Consider the following 23,884-nt stretch of genomic DNA (forward strand, 5'->3'; position numbering starts at 1 on the left):
TACTTGATCACTTCACATACTCCATTTAAGCTACATTCACAATGTGTCAAAATCCTGGGTCTAGAAATGCTGAGCATTGTGTTGGGCCATGTGGTGTCACTGCTTCCAGTTACTCATCCTAGGTGTCACTACTCAAGGACTTGAGGCACCTCCCAACACTCATGTCTACTTATCTTCCTCATCTCCAGGACTTGCTTAACTTTCCAGCTCTTTCCCTATTATGATCAGCATCTTTCTAAGCCTTCTATCATCCTTCTCCTCCTCTCCAGGTGCACTTTTTTTTTTTCCCTAGGAACCCTCTTTTTGCCCTCCTCTTCTTTCTGGGTCCCCAAACTTCCACTTTAACAATCAAAACAGTTTATGTGAAGAAGAATAACAGCTGATCAGCCTGATAATTTAGACATCAGTGGCATTTCTCTTTAATTATCTCTCTTTAAGACTTAGTATATGACAGGGTTTTTTAATTTTTTTTTTCCTCTCCTTTTGAGTCTAGGTGTTCATAGAATTTACAGCCAGGCTGTGACACAGAGAGGAAGCATGAGGCATTTAGGCTTGACAGTTCAAAAGTTCAGATTTGGACATTCAGCCCTTTACATCCTTATGGCAACTTTCTTTTTTTGTTGTTGTTGTTGTTTTGTTTTGCCCTTTTGTTTTTCTTTTGGCTGCAACTATCATGAAACATGTATTAACTCATCTCCTGCAAGTGCTTTGCTCTATAGTCACACCAGGAAGCAGAATGATGAAAACCTATTTTGTATATGAATACAACACTTGTTTACTGATTACATGTATGTTGATAAGATTGCTATTCTCTGCTATTTTTATTAAGAGGTGTAAGGCAGACACTAATCTACTGATTTATGAGCTTCAGCTGTATACATTAATTCTCCCTCTTCTACTCTCTCCCAGATAACCTGTTGAGTTGCTGCTACATTTCATAAGAATCCCCACCAGGCAGCAAACATAACTCATAGATACATCCCTCCCCTCCAAAATACCAAACACATTTAATCATGCCCACAAATATTAGCTTTAGCCTTATGTAAGCCTCAAATGAGCACACAAATCTTACTATTGCTATTTGAAGTCTAAAGCACTGGCAAGATTCCCAAGTAAGCCACTGTGATTTTGGAGAACACCAGGAAATTCAAGCAAAGCAGTAAAACTCAGCCTGCCCCAAACAAGCAAATATGTTCCTTTGCCAAACAAAAGTTCACAGCAAAGTTAAACACAGCATTAGAAATGAGCGAGATACCCAGACAAGAAGTGATGATGAGAGAGCTTTAAATCCTAGTGAAAAAATTCCTCCCCAAACTGGAGGCTTGCTTCTGTTTTGAAATGCCCATATGGAACTTAATCATCACCACTCTTTCAAGTCAAGGACAGTTAAAGGTGGTTAGTACCTTGAAGGAGATCCTATAACAGGGACTGTCTTAAAAAAAAAACAACTTCCCAACTTAAGTGCTAGATTTTAGCCAGTACAGATTTGAAACAAAGTCCCAGTGCTTGGGGTAATTTCAGGATGCAGACAAAAGGTGAGACTCTCTTAGGAGCTCAAATTCCAAAAAATGAGAGCACTGAGGACTTTTTAATCACTACCCATCACTTTTCCTGTCTCAGTGAGTGCCAGTGGGCCAGATGATCATTTGAAAACTTGGCTATGGACCTCCAATTTTTCTGTTGCTTCTTTAAAACAAACAGTTCAGCCTAACAATCTCCAGGACAAACACAACCAAACAAAAAGAATCTCCACCCGGCATTCAATGTTTATTAAGCCTTTGGTTTGGCTTAAGAGTCTTTGACAAACAAAACCATAAATATATTGTCTTCACACTTAATCCAAGGACATGCAGCTAAGATTGATTAGTACTGGTATGAAGTCTTAGAAACAACAGATCTTTAAACCAGCAAGCCATGAGCATGAGAACATAGAAGAACTAAACTGTTTTAAATGACTTGTAATCTTTCCCTGAAGCACATGATCAGAAACCTTCACAAGCTGAGGTCTTCTGTGGGTGTTAGGCAGGAGTTTTATTTAGATTCTATAATATATATTTAAGAGGACCATGAAAATTGGTTCTTTGTAAAGAAAGAACATAAAGCTAAAAAGTATCAGGAGCTGATCTGGCTAATTAAAGTTCACTCCTGCAATTTAATGCAGCTGACCACAAGCTGAAGAACCACTCAAAGGTTCAGCTCAGGTTTTGATGCTCATGTAACCAAACCTCTGAAATATGACATTTACAGACCTAAGTTGCCTACTGTTGATTTCAAAGTAAATTGAATATCATAGTCGCTTCTGATCCTCTTCAGGAAGCAGATGTGTTAAGTACAGTCACATACAAACGTTGCCTTAATCTCTCCCACCTTTTTTGAACTTCTTGCTCAGCTTCTGAGATGCTTGGCAAGGAGGAGGTAATCTCAAAAATACTAAAGTTGTTCTAAGCCTCCAGAAAATAAGCAGTCAAGTAAACACAGAGAGACTTTCAGGTACACCACTTTAGACAAGGACACTTTTAATCCTTGCCACCAAAAAGGCCCCACAAAACCAAACCCTAAACTCACACACAAACCCCAAAACACCCTCCCCTCCAACAACAACAAAAAAAACCCCACAGCCTCAAAAATCCAAACTTTGAACCAAATTGAACCCTACATGAAAACAAATGAAATAGAGGAACAAACAAAAAATCCCCAAACCAAGCACAGTGGACCACAAGAGACTCCTAAAAACACTGTAGCCACCAGAAATATAAAAAAAACCCCAAATCCTCAAAAAACCCCCCAAAAACAGAGAAGGACCCCCCCTTTCTCATGTCTGAATCAGCATCCGATTCATCAAGAGGATACAAACCAAGCTATACACACCACCCCCAAACAAAAGAAATAGATACCAAGAGTTCCAGCTCTTACAGACTGTTTTTCATCCCTAATATGGAAAGATAACGTAGGAGAAAAATAACTTGCAATCTCAAATGAATAAAGCCTTTTAAAACACAGGTAAAAATCTCAGTGACTGTACAGGTCCTTTCACATCAATACAGCATTAAAAGAAAATCAAAGCTGATCCAAATCACATCAAGACATGTTATATACCCAAGTCTGCTCTCCATCTCTATATATTTTCAGGTGCATTATCCAGCTTCAGTAAGTTTGAATTACAACATGCAAAAGATCCTACGATCCTGAGGACCTCGCCTTTTCTGGTCTGTCTAAGGCAATCCTTTACCTCAGGGATATGTCTGAATTTATCTTTGATCACCGTTGCACCGAGCTCCCAGGAATTAAATGAGAATCTTGTTATATTAAAACAAAGTTGTTTATAATCAACCATCCACAAGCTGTCGGCATGGCTAGCTGCCACATAAATCAAGGTTAAACCAGGCCAGACTTACAGCTGAAATATAACTAATATGACATTATTATTTCAGACATTTGGTTAGACTGACAAATTTGTAACTCTGTAATTTACACAATGTCCCTGTGACATGTGGCACTACAGCTATTGTGTACAGAGATTTCTGCCATGGGAAGGAGGGGAAGGAAGTCTACATTTTCCTAACTCAAATGCTTCCCACAACAATTTCAGAATGCATGCTGGCTTGCTAGAGCATACAATTTGCCTATCCACAGCACTTGATGGTCAAATAGTGATAACTATTTTAATGCAATGCAAAATTACCCTGTGGAACTCATGGTTCCAGAGAGTGGTTAAGATAGCATATATAACACCACTTAGTAACACAAGCCTTGAAAATATTATTCTTTTGACTCATGAATTTCATCAAGAAAGTAAATGCTGTTAGACTTCAGTATTAGGCAAGAAAATTTGATTAGTAGGATTATAAACACTCTGGTATAACACAGAATTGGCTCATAGGATCAGTCAGGAGTTTGTTTTCTATGACCTTACATCCTCAAGAGGTATGAAAAGCTTACACGGATAGGGATACATTGCCAAATAAGGGAAGATTCTTCTCAACCTCAGATAGCAGCTGGCCAAAGCGTGAGGACTTGCATCCTTCTCCATCCATTTTAATCTCATCTAATTGTAGATGTTCTCATCATCCATAAAAATAATTTCTCTCCAGTTCTAAGCATTTGGCCTCCACGGTACCCACTGGCACAGTATGTTGCAAGTTAATTGTCATTTGGGTTACTGGTTTCAAATATCTCAGAAGACTTTTTTTTCCCTTTTGTGTTATGACATAATTCAAACAGCAAAAGCCTAAATCATGGTTTCTGAGAAGTGCTTGTCACACTGTACAATTGTTTGCCTCTGTAATTAAACACTCCTCATAAGGAAGTCATTCTAGGCCTGAAGTTATTAACTAACTTTTGCTGGAACCCCTTGGTTAAAAGGTATTTTAAATTGTCCTTCTGAAAGAATTAAATATTGGCTGCTTCTACTGAGGAGACACAAAGATACTACATATAGGTAACTTCTCGTTCCAGGTTATCACTTCTTAAGAAACCATCATACACACTGATTACACAGCTTCCTCTCAGCAAAGCTGGTCTTATTTGGTAGAGCCACACTAAGCTTCCAGCTGCTGAAAAAAACAGAAGTGTCCAGCCCTTTGCTGTTTTGCTAGTTCTGCTTTCCCATCCCGCTTTCACCACATAAATTTGTGCAGACTTCCTGGGTGGTCTGAGTACTGTTATGTATTATAGGAACAAATAGGAGGAAGTGATGTTGCAACCTGGAGCTCAACATCGTTTTGTGTCCAAATCATAAGCTCACTTGTGTACATGGCTCATTTTCATCAAAGGAGCTTGTTTTTCTCCTGTTGTTATAGACTGTGTTTTCATAATATCTGCTTAAATTTAATCCACAACCCGAATTGCCAATACACAATGTACAATCAACCCAGCAGTAACTTGCAGAGGGCTTAATGGGAAAACAAGGCAATGATTAGTACAGCCAGATTAATACAGATATGCAGTAAGTTTGAGCTAGATTTCTGTACATTACAGGCCATTTTCTTTAAAGGTGTTTTGTTTTTCTTAAACGTGGCCTTCAGTATATTTCTGGAATTCAACCAAAGCCTTTTTCTAGAATGTGTCTGCTGTAATGACTGCTCAGTAAACAACTTTATCATAATTATTTTTCCTACTGTTAAAGACAGCTTCTTATCTGCATGTAAATGGGATGAAGTTACACCTCCTGGAATAGGACCTGCAGTTTCATCCATGCATGTTATTCTTGTTGTCTTTACTCATTCACAGCAATGTGAATAACAGAATTTTCTTTGCAGTGGATAAAACCTTTGTGCTATTTTGTCACTGCAAGAATAATTGCCTATTTGTGTTATTGGTCATTCTGCCCTGCATGGTTGTAAGGGTATCTACAAGAAAGGAAGCAACATGAAATAACTACATTCCAGACTCGCAACAACAGAAAAATTCAGATTGCAGCTTGCTATAGAAAATATTGCTAGAGAGGGTAATTTGCAATTAGGGGACCTCTTAATAAGAAAGTAGTATGCTTTTTCTCTGGGGTGTGGAGATGAAGCACTGAGACCGCTTTTAAATTCTCCTTATGAGAAGAGTGAGAGTAAAGATGTGAGAGAAGACCTCAAAGTTCACATAAAATAGCAAGCGAGTCAGCTTTGAGTCATCATGTAACAAGACTCTGCAGCTGTGCTTCTCTAAGACTTGTGTACATGATGTAAGCTCTCATTAACTGCAGATTTTAATGAATCTCATGGCAAACAGAGCAGCTTACTGCCCATAGATATAGCTGCAACTCTCAGCAAACAGCAGGGAGATCTGAACTCCTCTAAGGGCAATCCCAAAATTATATGGAAACTACATTTTTCAAGGTTAAAAATACGAAGTGCTTTTGGAGGAATAATAATAATAAAAACGTCCCTTTGCAAAAATCAGCAAAATTCCTGCTCAAACTGGTAGCAAAAAATCCCCCACAGTGAAAAAAACCACAACCAATTCAGTACAACAGACTTGCTTTCTCCTGTTACCACTTTGCAGTGATTTAAACTTAGTATGTAACTTATATAGTTAGTTTACACAGCTTGTCTGCAATCTAGGATGTCACAAGATTAGGTTTGCTAATAGATTATGCTGAATTTATCAGTCTACTTGAATGCTGACTAAAGAGCAAAGAGCTAGGTCATATGTTATTTTTTCCTATGTTTAAAAGAAATTAGAAAATTAAAACCTAAATGTAACTTAATTCCCAAGACATTTTTCGAGTCCAGACTTCAGAGTAAAACTGGGCAAATGGGCTGCAATTAATTAACACAGTAAGTGCTCCCACCAAGACATTTTTTCTCATACTGGATCCAGAAACTTTATGTATAAGAAAAAAACCCAACTTGTCAAGACTTCTGTAAAACAAGAGGCCCAGCTCCCAGTTACTCAAGTCAGTAGATCTAGCTCAATGGAGCTTTGTCAATTTGAGTCAGTCAGCTGGAAATCTGACCTCAGAAGTCAGGTAACAGACCCTGCCAATTAATTTCTGTTGGAGTCAATGAAAATTTACATCAGTATTTAAATACTTTTCTCCTCGTTACCCCATTTGAGACTTATAATACCTAGACTTTCAAAACCTATCTTCCTCTCCCAAACCCATAATTCTTCCTAATTCTTCCTAGGCTACATGAATCCTTTTTCCTTTTTTTTTTTTAAATTTTTTTCAACATGGATGTTGGAAACTTGACCCCAGCCAATCATACACTGAAAGTTTTGGTAAGGTCTGTTTTTCCAATAAGGAGGAAGTCCTGTTGTGGTAGGTCAAAACAGGACTGGACATGCCTGGGTTGCCCATACATGTTCTTCTGCTCTCCCTCCTTCTGTTTTGGGGAGAAGCAATCACAGGAAAGAGGACAAAGAACCTAGAGCAAATGAGTCTGAGGACTCCAGATTGCCCAGATTTGTTTTACTCATGTTTACATGCTGTGGTGAACAAGGTACATATGCTTGGCTTGTGCCTGCATCATCAAGGCCTATGTTCTTCCCAAATTTGGGTAAAGCAAGCCTATGGTCAAGCTTGGCTAACTGCCATTCTGATTAGTTATTCCGTGTTCAAAGGCCCATTAGTCTCAGGATGTATTGATAAGATAACACAACATGATCTGATGATGTATTCATGCTTGCTTGCTTGCTGTTAGTGCCATTGTTCTTGCCTTATTGTGCTCTTTCTGCTTCTGGCAGTGATTCTGCCACTGCCTCATGGTATTTTTCTATGCTAAGATATAACAAGGCCAAGTGCAAAGTTCTGCACTTTGGCCACAACAACCCCAAGCAGCACTACAAGCTGGGGACAGAGTGGCAGGAAAGCAGCCAGGAAGAAAGGGACCTGGGGGTACTGATAGATAGTAGGCTGAAGATGAGCCAGCAGTGTGCCCAGGTGGCCAAGAGAGCCAATAGCATCCTGGCCTGCATCAGGAACAGTGTGGCCAGTAGGACAAGGGAGGTTATTCTGGCCCTGTACTCAACACTGGTCAGGCCACAACTTGAGTGCTGTGTCCAGTTCTGGGCCCCTCAATTCAAGAGAGATGTTGAGGTGCTGGAACGTGACCAGAGAAGGGTGACAAAGCTGGTGAGGGGCCTGGAACATAAACCCTATGAGGAGAGGCTGAGGGAGCTGGGGTTGTTTAGCCTGGAGAAGAGAAGGCTCAGGGGTGACCTCATTGTTGTCTACAACTACCTGAATGGACATTGTAGCCAGGTGGGGATTGGTCTCTTCTCCCAGGTAACCAGCAATGGAACAAGGGGACACAGTCTCAAGTTGTGCTGGGGAAAGTATAGACTGGATGTTAGGAGGAAGTTCTTCACAGAGAGAGTGATTTCCCATTGGAATGGGCTACCCAGGGAGGTGGTGGAGGCACCGTCCCTGGAGGTGTTCAAGAAAAGACTGGATGAAGCACTCAATGTCATGGTCTAGTTGATTGGCTAGGGCTGGGGGATAGGTTGGCCTGGATGATCTTGGAGGTCTCTTCCAACCTGGTTGATTCTATGACAAGCTAGCTCTGTCACAAAGTGACAAACCCTAATACTCTGCATCTGTCTGCCTGGAAACTGCCTGCTTCGAGTTTACCAGGAACAAGCTCTAAATGTCTCCATGCGATCAGCCTGCATAGCCAGCATGACATCTGTGCCCAAACTGCACATTGCAAGGCAGCCTGCCTACACCTGCCAATACACGGCGCCCTGGAAGGGACACACAGATCACCCAAAGGAGCCAGGATAAGGTCAGAGATGGTCTGCCTCCTTTTCCCCAGCACCCTGTGAAGCCTGGGAAGAAACAGAAGCCTCAGTGGCTGACAAGACATCAACAGAATCCCCTGATAGCATTTGGGTACTGTCTGAAGCTGTAGCTAATGCCGCAAGTGGGGAAACAATTTTTGATAGTAAATACTTAAAGCCTCTTGTAATTCACCAGTTTTCTTCTGTCATAAGCAGAAAGGAGCTTCTTGAGTCCATCTAGTGGACAAGCGATATGTTAACCACAGGAACTTCTCTTCCAGTTCAACTGAGATAAACGTTGTGTTACTGCCAGTTATTTGCCCTAGATCGAGTTATTCCTTTGTACAATGCTTCCATGACTGTTGCAAAAGAATTAAAATTACTGAACAGGTAGCAAGAGTTTTGAATATTGACAATTAATAAACAATACTGATTTCCACACGAATTACATTTCACATTCAGTTAATTACCCCTGCATTACAAGTCCAAGGGCTACAGGAACACACACCAGCCTCAGCTGTGCCAGCTGCTAGTGGGGTTGAAGTTCTTCCCTAGAAACATAACAGCACAGATAGACTGCCAAGGTAGCAAACATTCCCAGCAGCTCTACTGACAGGGTATGAGAAAATTAAGGCTCAAATATATAATAGATTGTGGACCCAGTACTTCCATAAAAATGTCACATGGGAAGGCATACAAACCTTCCAGAGACTAGAAGCCACCTCTGATGAATAAGCAGTAACTCCCCGATTGCTTAAAGAAAAGGCTAATTACAACCTAAGAAACTAAACTCTTGCTACAAATGCTTGAATGTGAATTCAGTCATTATTTGCAGAATTAGTCTCAGCTTGAAATCAACCAATGCCTCCTGATTGAAGACTGAACATGAGCCAGCAGTGTGCCAATAGCATCCTGGCCTGTATCAGGAACAGTGTGGCCAGCAGGACCAGGGAAGTCATTCTGCCCCTGTACTCAGCACTGGTCAGGCCACACCTTGAGTACTGTGTCCATTTCTGAGCCCCTCAATTTAAGAAACACGTTGAAGCGCTTGAACATGTCCAGAGAAGGACAACAAGGCTGTTGAGGGGGCTGGAGCACAGCCTATGAGGAATGGCTGAGGCAGCTGGGGTTGTTTAGCCTGGAGAAGCAGAGGCTCAGGGGAGACCTCATTGCTGTCTACAACTACACAAAAGGAGGTTGTAGCCAGGAGGGGACTGGTCTCTCCTCTCAGGCACCCAGTGACAGTGAGAGAGGACACAGCCTCAAACTGTGCCAAGGCAGGTTTAGGCTAGACATTAGGAAGAAATTCTTCATGGAAAGGGTGATTGCCCATTGGAATGGGCTGCCTGGGGGGGATGGTGGAGTCACCATCCCTGAAGATGTTTAAAAGGAGGCTAGATGAGACAGTGCCATGGTTTAGTTTATTGGCTGGGGCTGGGTGATAGGTTGGACTGGATGATCTCAGAGGTCACTTCCAACCTGGTTGATTCTATGATTCTATAAGATGACCCCATGCCATTGTTGCATTTGCAGCCAGCCACCAGTTAGTTAATTAGATGAGTTAGGTGACAGGTTGGACTCGATACTCCTAGAGGTCTTTTCCTACCTGGTTAATTCTGTGATTCTGTGAAAAGGAGTATTGGGGTGACAGAAATTAAGTCACTCGTACATTTACAACCTAATTTTTGTTGAGAAAGATTATTAAACTCACTTTTATCTTTTTTTTTTAATAGAATGTCCACCATTTCAAAGACTGACTTGAAGTCTTTTGTATAATACATTGCTGTTTTCCTTATGACCTGGAAACCAAGAACCATCCTTTAAAAAGTTATTTTTAAACTAAATTAAAAAAAATAGTATTTCCTCACTTGGAATACAAAGCTTTCTATAGCACCTTACAAATTCTTGGATGGAATATGCTTAATGGAATCACTCAAAGGTTGTAACAAGATCTCCAACTCCAACTAAATTCTGGCTCTATTTATCTAGTTCAGTACACAGATCTACTACTTTAATACACAAATGTAGTCTGCATTTCAGGTATGTCAGGCTGAGAATCAGTCTTGTGCTGCTTAAGACTCTGAAAGTTAGCTGAACAAATAAGCAAGTTTTAAACACATACAAACTATCTATATAAAGCATTTCTTGAAGACAGCTTAACTTGACATTTGGAAAAGAAAAGAGAAAAAAAAAATCTATCAGAACTGACATCACAGATTTCTCCAGTGATCTGATATCCACATGTTCAACAAAAGAGAGAGACAGGAGAATTACTATGATAACTGTTGGAACCGCCCAACATGCCTAGCTTCAGACAATCTTACTTTTAAAACTCAGTTACAAACAACTGCTGGCAGAAGAACAGGAATTCAGTGGCTATCTGACATCAACTTAGGACAAATTCAAGAACAGGTATCCAATAATGTATCATCAGAACGAACTCTGCACTCAAGGGATACCTGAACTTTGCCTGATGAGGAGTAAAATGCTGAGGAACTTGTGAGAAAACATGGGGAAATACACAATCAACACACCTCTCCCCCCCCTCTAAAAAAAAAGGAAAAAGAGTGTCTGAGAAAATTATACAGAAAAGAAATTATTTTTTTTGTTGCTGTTAAAGAAAAAGTGCAATTGGTAGAAGAATTTTCATCTGCTCATATGGAAGAGGTTGTATGCTGGTATTTATGTTACCCTAAGATTTTTTTAGTGCCACGCAGCATTTTTCAAGAATATTAGAGCTCCTCATGTCTGAGGACACAGTGATACCCACCAGAGAACACCCACAGGCAGTAGCTAGAGTGTCTTCCTTAAAGGTAAGAATTTCTGTTCCGGCTTAGGTTAAGCAAAACAAAATCTTTTTGGATCTTGATGTAAAGGTCCAGCAAGAGAGGTTGCAAATCTCTTTAGTTTCTCCTTCCTTTGCTCTATCCTTGGTACAGTACCTTGAGACTAGCAGGAGTTTGAGAGATCTTTAATGAATCTCCCTCAAGCAAAACAAAGCCAGTTATACAGACAATGCTGTAACAATGACTGCTGGAATAGCAGCTAGTAGCAGAGTTTCATTGCCCTGATGACAGGAGCCTTCACAGGAACAGCAGGGTGCAGTAATGATGGCTGGGAAAATGTCACATGCAACAGGTATCACTGAATGAAGGTGATGAAATGCACGTGAATAAAGTTGCATGTGTGTCAACTGGGGAGTGGATTAGGGAAACGGAGAGCAAGAAATAAGCCAATGAAAAGAATTATTCACACGTGCAGCTCTCAGACATGTTGAGAGTGGCTGTGCAGAGACGGAACTGCATACCAAAGGAGACATTAAAACTGCAGAGGAGTCGAATAAAGCAAAACAATAACTAAGCTTACAATTTTTTCTTATAAAGGGTTACTGAACAGAAGCATCACAAACAGATCAAATGAGCAAACAAACAAAATCAAAGCCACCTAAACACCTAAAAAGCCACCAAAGCCACCAAACACCTAAAACAAAGATGGAAATTAAGAAAGCCTCTTTCTTACAAGAGGCTAAAAGACTGTGGTTTCTTAAGCCTGCAGAAGAGAAAAATAAGAGGGGACATATGATTCTATGACCTTATCAATGCTTGTCTATGTCTAAAGAGCAAGTGTCAAGAAAGTGGGGCTGTACTTTCATCAGTGGTGTTCAGTGACAGGACAAGGGGCAACAGGCACAATCTGGAACACAAGAAATTGCATCTATCATGAGGAGAAGCTTTGCTGAAGGTGACAAAACACTGGAACAGGCTGCTCACATAGGTTGTGGAGATTCTCAAAATCTATCTGGATGCAATTCTCAGCAGCCTGCTCTAGGAGAACCTGCTTTAGCAGAGAGGTTGGACTAGATGCTCTCCGGAGGTCCCTTACAACCCCTACCATTCTGTGAAACACGAACTCCCAAGCTAAGTAATTTGCCGTTAGACAAAGCTGAGCTGGACTTTTCAGCTCCGGGTTCCAGGCTTTCACCAGCTTCAGCCCAACAACTCCCTGCATAAAGCTGGTGCGTGTGAGGAGTTTGAATGGCTTGTCTGTGGAGCTGCCCTGCAAAGGCAAAAATACTGAAGAAATGGTTTCAGTAAACAAGCAAGGAATTACTTGTTCTCAGAGAGTTCAATTCTAACTTTAAGTAAATTGTTTTTATGAGGGCAGGTGGTAAAAAGCTCAGCTCAAGGCTGAGTCCTCACTCTTGTGGGCTCCATACAGATAGAGCCCTACATCCCTACAGCCATGAAAAGTTTATAGCCAAAGTGGATAAGACATGTATTAACAACTCCATTTTACATCTGAGAAGTGAAGCATGCAGAAATTAAGTAACTCATCCAAACTGACACAGAAATCCTGGGGAAAACGCAGAATTACAACCTTATCTTTGAAGGCACAATGTAGCACTGCCACTGCCTGGTTACCTTCCTATGGGCAATTTCCTCCTTCTTTCAGTTCCACTGACTGCAAAACTAGACAAACCTTAATATTTCCAATGAGTTAGTTATGAAAGAGGTGCAGAGATCTACAGAAGTACATTAGGACTCCCGTTGATTTAAGAGATGAAGGTGATGAAACGATAAAGCCAGTATGACTAAGTAAGGTGTGTAGGAAAGAATGATCCTGGTTTTAACTACATCCTTCAGCACATGCATGTAACTGGATATCACTAATCACCAGTAAGGAATGAAATTTTGGGGTATAATAGATGCTCCACAAACAACCTCCCCCTCCCTTCAAAAGAGAGGAATTTAAACTCTCTGCCTTAGCAGAGAATCCAAAAAGAGCTGCTATATATCCCAGAACATGGATACAAGACAAATTTACACATAAAAGAGCCCTTCCAGTGCATTGCTTTGATAGAACAAATGCAACCATGGTGTCAAACCACAGAATTTCTTTGCTGCGAGACACTGAGGACTCAAAGATAAAATTCAGAATACCACTCAGATAAATTCATGCAGGAAGCATTCACCAAGAAAATTACATCACTGGTGGCAGAGGAAGTCCCCAGACTGAATCACTAGTGGCTGGGAGAGGGTCACTACACACCATCATAGACTCTTGCTTGGCATCTGTGCTGCTGGTGCAGTAATTCCTCAATACATTTTTATGGGTTAGGGCAATTTCATAGAATCGTATCAGCTAGCAAAGTCCTCTAAGATGATGAAGTCCAACTGCATTTAAATAATTAGGCAAAAGAACCTAGCAGCAATGACAAGTAAACCTCTTTGGGAGAAAGCGTTCATTTGAATTGGATGATTAAATCCTCCATTAAGCACCTGGAAGACTTAACAACTCCTGTCCAAATGAACAAGATGTAATAAGCTTGTATACAGGCTTGATATGAAAAGTGGATTGTTTCTAGTAAAACAGTGGAGAATAACCTCTTGTTGAAAAGAATTACACTGAATTCTAATCGGGGAAAAAATAAAGATGCAAGAATAATCTGCAGAGGCTTAAAGGACTAGATGGCTTTCTCAGCCATCAACAATGGATGCAGAGGAGTGTTACAACCTAATCTGCTGTTTGCTGTTATCTTTACTTTTTCAATCACACCACACATCCTGCCTTTTAAAGGGGAAAAAAAATGCCAAACAAAACCCACTTGCCAGTATTGTCTTCTGCAAAGTGCAAAGCAAATACTGATACAAAAGATGAAAAAGTGATTAAAATCTTATACTTTGATAGAGCTGGCCCTAATTTTTTTTATCCTAAGATTACTTGAGCAATTATAGAGGGCAGAAGGGCTCTGCAGTGGGACCTTGACCGCCTGTACAGATGGGCAGAGGCCAATGGGATGGGGTTCAATAGCTCAAAGTGCAGGGTGCTGCACTTTGGCCACAACAACCCCATGCAGAGATACAGGCTGGGGTCGGAGTGGCTGGAGAGCAGCCAGACAGAGAGGGATCTGGGGGTACTGATTGATACCCGCCTGAACATGAGCCAGCAGTGTGCCCAGGTGGCCAAGAGAGCCAGTGGCATCCTGGCCTGCATCAGGAGTGGTGTGGTCAGCAGGAGCAGGGAGGTCATTCTGCCCCTGTACTCTGCACTGGTCAGACCACACCTCGAGTACTGCGTTCAGTTCTGGGCCCCCCAGTTTAGGAAGGACATTGAGATGCTTGAGCGTGTCCAGAGAAGGGCGACGAGGCTGGTGAGAGGCCTCGAGCACAAGCCCTACGAGGAGAGGCTTAGGGAGCTGGGGTTGTTTAGCCTGGAGAAGAGGAGGCTCAGGGGTGACCTTATTGCTGTCTACAACTACCTGAAGGGTGGTTGTGGCCAGGAGGAGGTTGCTCTCTTCTCTCAGGTGGCCAGCTCCAGAACAAGAGGACACAGCCTCAGGCTGCGCCAGGGGAAATTTCGGCTCGAGGTGAGGAGAAAGTTCTTCACTGAGAGAGTCATTGGGCACTGGAATGGGCTGCCTGGGGAGGTGGTGGAGTCGTCGTCCCTGGGGCAGTTCAAGGCAAGGTTGGATGTGGCACTTGGTGCCATGGTCTAGCCTTGGGCACTGTGGTAAAGGGTTGGACTTGATGATCTGTGAGGTCTCTTCCAACCTTGGTGATACTGTGTGATACTGTGTGATAGAGTTACATAGAAACACAGAATCAGTCAGGGTTGGAAGCGACCACAAGGATCATCTAGCTCAAACCCCCTGCCATGGTCAGGGACACCCTACCCTAGATCAGGCTGGCCACAGCCTCATCCAGCCTGGCCTTAAACACCTCCAGGGATGGGGCCTCAAGCGCCTCCCTGGGCAACCCATTCCAGAGTCTCACCATTCTCATAGTGAAGAATTTCCTCCTCAAGTCCAGTCTGAACCTACCCATCTCCAGCTTCACTCCATTGCCCCTAGTTCTGTCACTACTTGATAGCCTAATGTTCGAATTGAAAACATCATAGAATCATGAATCACGGAATCAGAGAATCAACTAGGTTGGAAGAGACCTCCAAGATCATCCAGTACGACCTAGCACCCAGACCTATCCAGTCATCTAGACCATGGCACTAGGAGCCTCATCCAGTCTTTGAATCCAGCTGATGCTCTCCCAGTCATATTTTATATATCAGAGCTTAGTAACTACCATCACCCCTTTGTGATACTCATCTGTGTCATGATCTGGGTTTTATTTGACCTTCCGTAGCATCCTCTTCAGTGCCACCTCTGACAGAAACTGTATTATTGGAGAGGTTAACTGGAAAATCATCTCTCAAATGTGTTTTTAATTATTACAAGACACCCTCCACCCAACACACACATTTTTATGGCCCACTCTTCCCTCTCCCTTTTTTTTCCCTTTTGTTTTTAAGCAACCATATTGTGGCAATTATGGGGAAAACTGTATTCTCCACTGACATCTGAAATTCCATTATCTGTGCTTCCTGGTGGCACTGGAGTCCAGCATTATAACCCTGGGCCAAACTTTCAGGGCTTGTTTTCTTTTTTGCTTTTGAGTAGCAAGTGTAGATGACATTGTTTGGGTCCTCAGAGTAAAGCACACATGCAGTACTTTTTTTCCCCCCATTTCTGAACAGCATTTCTGTGTTTGGGGCCCAAGTACTTAATTGGTCTGTTTAGATACTGAACGCAATATCAGATCCCTTTCCTGAGGTGGGAAGGCAAAAGCCAAAACAGAAACAGGACTTGCATCACTGTAATGGTCTTGGTTTATTGTTCTGTGCCAACTAGGACATTTGAGCTGTTTTGTATACTTTGCTTCCCCAGTTGAAACACCTTGAAGCCATTTAACCTATCTTAGTTCAGAGGCAAGCGCAGGAGCAGGATAGGACAGTATGGACATAGGATTATTTGCCCCAAAATAGCTCATAGTACAAGCACCAACAAGGTGGAAATTGTTCCTCTTGGACTGACCTGCCAAGCATGAAAAACACTTTTTTTTCCTGAAAAGCCAAACCATTTACAGGCTGTTTGGATGGTGTCTGTAGTGGAAAAAGGCATTTTGGAGAGAACATTTGAATTGCTACGTCCTCCCAAAACATGATGTGTTCCAAACAAGGTGTTCCCAACTCCACTAGCCAAGTTGTATGGGCAGTTCAATAGGACTTGTGAAATTCAGATCATCTGCATGCAGAGCAGTACAGCAACATTTGCAGTTTCCCAGACTGTAAATTGACTGCTTGTGAGTGAAAACTCCACTCTTTCCTTGGATTTCACCTTGAGGTTGTGGAGTCAAGCTAAAAACAACCTTTTTTAAGGTTATTGTTTTTTTTTTTTCCCTAGCAATAAGCCCTAGAAAGGTCATGTACTGCTTCAGACAGGAATGCAAAGACGTGCAAGGTCTTCCCACATGAGGTAACTCGTGATTCATAATGCTGCTGGAGCAAAATTAAGGGAGAATAGCAGCAGAGAAGACATGGTCTTGGAGGATTTCCCCCCCCCCCCCCCCTTTTTTTTTTTCCCTTTTCCTCCCTCCCTTTGACAGGTTAGTTCTCTGCTTTGACTGGTTTAGGGGCCCAGAGGCTCTTACTACTGAAACAGTGACCAAAGCTGTCTCCATCACATATGAGGAACATAAACGCGTCACAGTACAGCAGAAGTTTTGAGCAGGGATTAGAGACATCTCTGGAGTCACAGTAACTGGTCTTAGTCTCTCTTACACATTTGAGGTGCTAGATCTCAACTCTTGTATAATATTGGAGGCACGTAACAGGGATTCCTCTGTCTGCAGAGGACTGTTGGGGATCACACACCCACCATTTGTGGGTAGGGCTCTAAAGGATTTTAAAGAAGCCTGAAGTTTTGCCAACCTCTCCCAACTCCAAGGAATACAACAGATATGTCACTTATTCTAGCCACACTATGAAAAGTAAGAAGGCATTTGTAAGGGAAGATCAGGCACATCTGTGTTAATTTCAGAGCATAGATCTTATGCTGGGAGCTTATAGAATCAGTCAGAGTTAGAAGGGACCACAAGGATCATCTAGTTCCAGCTCCCCTGCCATGGGCAGGGACACCCTACTCTAGACCAGGCATCAGAAGGAATAAAAAATAAATCCATGAACTCTCACAGATTATTTTCCAATAACTTTACTAATCAGATAAATATAAAAAAAATTCAGTGAAAGAAAATATTTTGTGAAGTGGAATTTGTTCTGCACGTTAAACTGTGTTTAGAACCCATGAGTTCCTCCCTCCTTGCTGGATTGTGAAACCAATAGATGTTGAGACTTACTGGAAAGTATAGTAACTGTCACTGTCCCACTCCTCATAGACACAAAGAAATGAGGAGGCCAGATCTAATATTATATATAAACACACTGTAGTACCATTTAATTAACACCCCTGCTTCACTCCTGGGTGAAGTCCAGCAAAATCCTCTGCCATCCTCCAACTTCACCTCTCCCACCTGTTAGGCTTCACCACCAGCTACTGCCTTGTCTGTTGTCATATTATACTTTTTCCTTTATTATCCAAGGGCAGAGGATGTGCTTCCAGGAGATTTGGGGACCCCTGGGAATTACTAAGCCTCAATGCAATAGTCCTCTGACCTCTGTAAGATCTTCATTCTTCAGATGTCAAACTGTGAGCAAGTCACAGAACACATTACAAGGGGCGCACAAGGAAAACAAAATAGAGAATTTGCCACATTAGGACACTACTCTTGAGTGGAGTGCAGCATTTGCTACAGTTCTGCATTTGGGTTTTACAGATTTGTTTTGTGCCACCTAAGATAAACACACAGAAACACTATTCTATTTCTTATAAACATTATTTGTGAGCTCCCTTGATACATTGAGGTGAGACACTAAAAAAGGTATGCTTAGAGGCACCAGATAGCCCAGAAATCAGCTTGCAGAGGAGGAACTAGTAATTATAAGAAATGGTAGAAGTGGCATTGAAATTTAACATCACTAACCATGAGCTGCATGTTGATTCCTGCCTTTTCCCACCTCTTAACCCTCTGCATTCTGCAGTGTGTCTGGACAATGTCATGCCTGTGCAGAGCTGCTGCTATAGTCATACACAGTAACTACACAAAGAACCACCCAGTAAAATTGACTTAGTCATATCTTTGACCTACTCTGCATCCATACAGCTGTAATCTACAGATTTACAGGCAAAGCTGGGAAACTTCAGTTATGCTGTAAGGGAAAAGTACCAGGGAGTTATTTCTTCTACAGTTGTGCAAACCCATGTATTTTTGGTAAGAAAACAGGTTTCCTTGAGAGACCATTGTTCTCTCCTCCTCATGTCTTTTTGACTTTCAAGTCCTCTGTATGGCCCTCAGCAAAACCCAGATATCACCTGACTTGACTAGCAGAGGAAGCTGAAGTCTCATAGAGTTAGGTAAACTTTTATAATAATTCCTAGGATAATTTTTTCTGGAGCATGCAAGTTGCAAAACAACACATACAGAGCTCTGCAAAAGCACTTTGCTGGCATTCGTTGATGATGACTCACTGAAGTCACCCTGGCTCTCGTTCGATGTAGCATGACCACCCGCCCCAGATGTCAATCACAGCCCTGCACTCCCCCATCCCGCACCACACTCCATGAGAGATAATGTCCACACTGGAATTCTAAAAGAAATTGTCGTTCAATGCTGACAGTCCTAAATGACTTCAAAAAACAATGCCAAGTCTCATATCACAGAGAAGGATAAAGGATCTTAGTCCACATTCCTACACACAGCATCAGAAGATAGTCAAAGAAATTTAAGCACTTGAAAAAAAAAAAAAAGAAAGTTCATCATTCTGAAAGTAGAAGGGGAAAACAAGACAGCCTAATCATGCAAGTATAGTTTACATTTTGACTTATGAAGACTTGCTTTTCCTCTTTCAGCTCAGGACACATTAAATGCCTGAAAACATTGTAGTAAGAAGCTAAAGCATACTTTAAAACACTGTTGCTATTATTATATCACAATTCACACAGCACCTTAAAACCTTCAATTTACACCTTTGAAAAAAATTAAATACTATATTTGGTTCAGCTTCACATCCTTTGCTTCAGAGCTGAAGGAAATAAACTTTGTATTTGACTTGTCTTAAATTGTATAATTTCAACATCTACGTTTCCAGATGGCTCCAATGTTTTATAGTGAAGTTCCTGCAAACCATCTACAAACTTTTTACATGTCTGGATTTTCAAAAGGGAAAGCCAAGCACTTACAAAAACGTTAAACATAGACATTCAGCACTGTGGAATTGAAGTAACTGCAACAGGCATTAACAGGGATACTTTTTTCCTTACCCCCCTTTTTTTTTTAGCAGTATGAGTTACAATTTTTCACTATTCAAAAGGGAAAAGAAATAGCAGTGCTGAAGATAAAAAAAAAACAGTGGCAACTTCTAAGTATCAAACACATGCCTTAGAGCGATTACAAACTGGAAGTTTTAACAGCAAAATGAAACAAGCACTTTTGTCCCACTTCCTTACCTCCAGACTAATATCTTTCACGCTGATTTTTTGCTCCTCTGAAGTTTCCCACCCATTCCCCTCCAGAGTACAGCTAGGAAAGCTGAGAGTTAATCCTCCAGTTTTCAGCTAGTGTGAGTCTTTACTATTAACTTGCATTTATAGAGCAATCGCTCCTTAAAAAGAAAGAAAGGAAAAAAAAAATCCTCACTGCACTATAACACCAAGAAGTATATTTTAAAAATCTCCCTCGGGTTTCTCTAAACATCTGCTGAAAGGTTTGCAGTATCTTAAAAGGGGTCTAATTACCAGAAACTCCTCTCTTACTTAAGCCCAGGGCTCATATTTCTATTATAACTCAAACGCCAGTTAATTTAGAGCTAAACCAAAAACGCCTGTATCAAACAGAAGAAAACATAGGCCTACCTTAAAACTTTCCAGCTTTTCAGAGGATCCAAGTCAGAGATTATAGACACCATTGTAGAAATAATAACAATAATATAGATAAACAAAAAAACCCCAAAACCACCAATCAAAGAAGAAAAAAACCCAAACAAACAAACCACTGCAGGGAAGCCTAACCACAAAAGCAGCAAGTACTGAGTGTGGGAATGACAACAAACCCAGCACAGCTCTTCCTCCTCAAGCTGATAAGCACTTGTCCCAGCTTTTCTCCACCCCCAAAATCAATCTTGTGCTATATTGCTTCACAGTCCCAGTTTCATTTCTTCACCACTACCTTTTAAAGCCCTTGTAATCTGCTCCAACTGATCAAATTTGACCTTTTTGTAGCCCACTTTATTCCAAGCGCAGCCCTCAGTTAAATCTCTCTTTATTAACACCGTCCTTCTTGGCTTTCTTTTGGAACAAACACAGCTCAAGCTTGAAGCCTCCAGTCTTTGCCAGCAATCATTTACAGATTACTGCAAGCTGCAGTCTTCTCTTTTGGGTATTTTCCTCTGCCTCTGAGGTTTCCTTTTATATTATTTTCTGAAGGTTGTTGGGGGTCTCCCTTTCCCTACACTGTGCAGGTTGGACACTTTCAAGGGAGGGACTTCCTAATACAAGTCCTCTCTCACACTCCCTCCTCCCTTTACCCCTCACCTCCATCTTGACAGACAGATACATACATTAAAAGCAATTCACAACCTTTTAGGTACAGAAACATCTTTCTCCTCCCTTTATTTTTTAAACGCTATCACATGGTATAAGCTGAAGCTGTGACTTAGAGCAGCCTGATTTAGAGCAAGTCTGCTATTACAGGACTATAAAAAGCTTAATAATGAAAAGACAGATGTAACCATTCAGAGGTTTGGAAGGGGAAAAGGTGTCTATATAATTCCATTAAATCCATTTCTTCTTTTTGTTGATGCTTAGAGAAGTAAATAGTAAAACATCCTTTAGATCACTATGGTGATGTGAAAAGTTGTGTAACTGTTGCTGGTGTGTGTTTATTTAGGAAATCCTACATGATTGCCTTCTTTTGTGTTTCTGTAGCACTTTCTAACATTGATTTCTCTGCATTTAAATATTTATCTTTTGTGGGGTTGTTTTGTTTTGCTTTGTTTTGTTTTGCTTTGTTTTGTTTTTCCCTTTAAATGCTTTCCATTCATCCTGTGAAGGACTATACTTTCTCCTTGAGCTCCACTATTTCCTTGGGATTGCTGGAAATTCCCCCACATTATTCTTTTATTTTTAATAGCAAAGTTGCACGTTATGAAGTATTCAGTCAGAACCAAACTACCTCAAAGGACAGATACTTCTGCTTTGCTATTTATACCACAGGCATATGCTCCTAGTTTCTCTCTGCCACTAGTTCTCTTAAAAAAAACAAGAAAGAAAGAAAGAAAGAAAGAAAGAAAGAAAGAAAGAAAGAAAGAAAGAAAGAAAGAAAGAAAGAAAGAAAGAAAGAAAGAAAGAAAGAAAGAAAGAAAGAAAGAAAGAAAGAAAGAAAGAAAGAAAGAAAGAAAGAAAGAAAGAAAGAAAGAAAGAAAGAAAGAAAGAAAGAAAGAAAGAAAGAAAGAAAGAAAGAAAGAAAGAAAGAAAGAAAGAAAGAAAGAAAGAAAGAAAGAAAGAAAGAAAGAAAGAAAGAAAGAAAGAAAGAAAGAAAGAAAGAAAGAAAGAAAGAAAGAAAGAAAGAAAGAAAGAAAGAAAGAAAGAAAGAAAGAAAGAAAGAAAGAAAGAAAGAAAGAAAGAAAGAAAGAAAGAAAGAAAGAAAGAAAGAAAGAAAGAAAGAAAGAAAGAAAGAAAGAAAGAAAGAAAGAAAGAAAGAAAGAAAGAAAGAAAGAAAGAAAGAAAGAAAGAAAGAAAGAAAGAAAGAAAGAAAGAAAGAAAGAAAGAAAGAAAGAAAGAAAGAAAGAAAGAAAGAAAGAAAGAAAGAAAGAAAGAAAGAAAGAAAGAAAGAAAGAAAGAAAGAAAGAAAGAAAGAAAGAAAGAAAGAAAGAAAGAAAGAAAGAAAGAAAGAAAGAAAGAAAGAAAGAAAGAAAGAAAGAAAGAAAGAAAGAAAGAAAGAAAGAAAGAAAGAAAGAAAGAAAGAAAGAAAGAAAGAAAGAAAGAAAGAAAGAAAGAAAGAAAGAAAGAAAGAAAGAAAGAAAGAAAGAAAGAAAGAAAGAAAGAAAGAAAGAAAGAAAGAAAGAAAGCTAGCTGAGACCAGCCCTTGTGCGTTAAAAAGCAGCAGTAACGTGATGGTCACGTAGGGATCTGGTAGTGTATGACATCAGAGCCATGGAAACAAAACAAAGGGTATAATAGGCATAATGAACTTTTGAGGCTGCTTTAAGTCCACCTCCCCCTTTGGCAAGATAAAGCTAGAGCTATGTGAAAACTGTTTCCAGGCCTCCCTTAGAAACTTTAGGCTGCTTTTGGGTAGTTTGAATCTCCCCTTGCTGGTGTCCCTACAGTACAGATGCAGTACATTCTTGCCTTTGCCAGAAGGTGACACTGAAGCTTTCCACTGCCCCCAAAAGGTTTTGTGACTATTTTGTCTGCCAGTCGGCAGCCAGGAGATAGTAGTCAGAAAGAAACAACCACTTTAAAACGATCTAGAAGAAAAAAATACCTCCTTTATTCAAAGGCCATTGCATCATTGACCCGTGATTTAGGAGATATGTTCACAGAGTTCTCTCAATTCTTTTTTCCTGCCTCACCCAATGAAGCTCTTAGCTCAGCTCCTGGGACAGTATCATTTGATCAGTTGCTAAACTGCAAGCCAGGCATTAAGTTCAGAGCTCTAGATTTTATATCATCCCCTGGGCAATAGCTCAATAGCTTTGCTTTATCTGCAAGGGGTGTGTCAAGGATAAACACATCAGAGCCTGATGATGGTGAGATTGTGAGTTTAGGGCACTAGAGTAGAAGACAGCTGGGGGATTGCAGGTGCTCCATCTCTGTCTTGGCAGCCTATGTGCCATAGAGTGTTTCTCACCTAATATACTTGTAACTCGAAGACTTGTATGCATCTCTGGAAAATCAGGGGCCATGTATTTGTTTACTTACAGTTAGTTTCTTGCCATGGAAAACGGAACTCACGAACCACTCATTTAAATTGGAGAACATATAATCAGTTACAGTGTACTGACTTTTTTCTTTACTCTCTACTGTTATATTTGCTGGGTTTAGAGGTACATTGATACTGACAACAAGGATTAAACTAAGAAAAACTTTGAGCTTGGCCTACAAATAAAATTAAACATATTCTATCCTATCATGTCCCCTTGGCAAGCCCTTGTCCACTGTTACACATCAAGATGAGAAAGAGGCAATGATGCTCTGCCTTCACACCTCACTAAGGGATCTGTTTTCAGTTTCTGTGTGGATCATGAGTAGATGAGACCTACCAGGCTAAGAGACTTTGTGACTAAAATTCAATGCTCCTGTAACCCTAGACTTCAAGGACCAAACAGAAGGAAATGTCGTTTCTCCTGGTGTACATGGTGAAAGCATTGTCAAGAGAAACAGCTCAGCCCTTCTCCCTTAATCCAGGTCAGTGCCAAACCTGTCCAGAGCTCTGCTGCACCAAGACACTGAGGATCTCTTACTCTGTTCATCCAGAATTTCCACAAAACTCTCTCTAATTGAAGAATTTTATCTCTAATAAGTACATTTTATGCTTTCTATAAGATGCATTTTCCACTGCCCTTTATTTCCTCCAACATATTCATGTGAGAAGTCTATGGTAGGAGTAAACATTTGTATTCCTTTCCCACTTGCAATTATTTATATTGTTTTGATTATTTTCATCTTAAACTTTTCACCTCTGGAAGGAAAGCCAGGTCTTTACTTTGCTGGACCTGACTGGCA

At 40.7% G+C, this 23,884-nt stretch overlaps 1 protein-coding gene across 3 annotated transcripts in view; it reads right to left on the reverse strand.

The window, feature by feature from the left end:
* Positions 1-23,884, reverse strand: part of CELF2 (CUGBP Elav-like family member 2) — a 649,329-nt gene that overhangs the window by 410,702 nt on the left and 214,743 nt on the right. Inside the window, exon 1 of one of the 3 annotated variants that reach the window (XM_064142673.1) lies at positions 20,012-20,277. The exons of the other annotated variants lie outside the window; for them this stretch is intronic. Coding sequence (XP_063998743.1) covers positions 20,012-20,064 — 53 coding nt within the window. The 5' untranslated portion in view covers positions 20,065-20,277. Of the gene's footprint in view, positions 1-20,011; positions 20,278-23,884 lie in introns of those variants that run through there. 3 annotated transcript variants of the gene reach the window in all.

The sequence above is a fragment of the Pogoniulus pusillus genome, chromosome 4, assembly GCF_015220805.1.
Source record: "Pogoniulus pusillus isolate bPogPus1 chromosome 4, bPogPus1.pri, whole genome shotgun sequence".
NCBI classification, from domain to species: Eukaryota; Metazoa; Chordata; class Aves; order Piciformes; family Lybiidae; genus Pogoniulus; species Pogoniulus pusillus.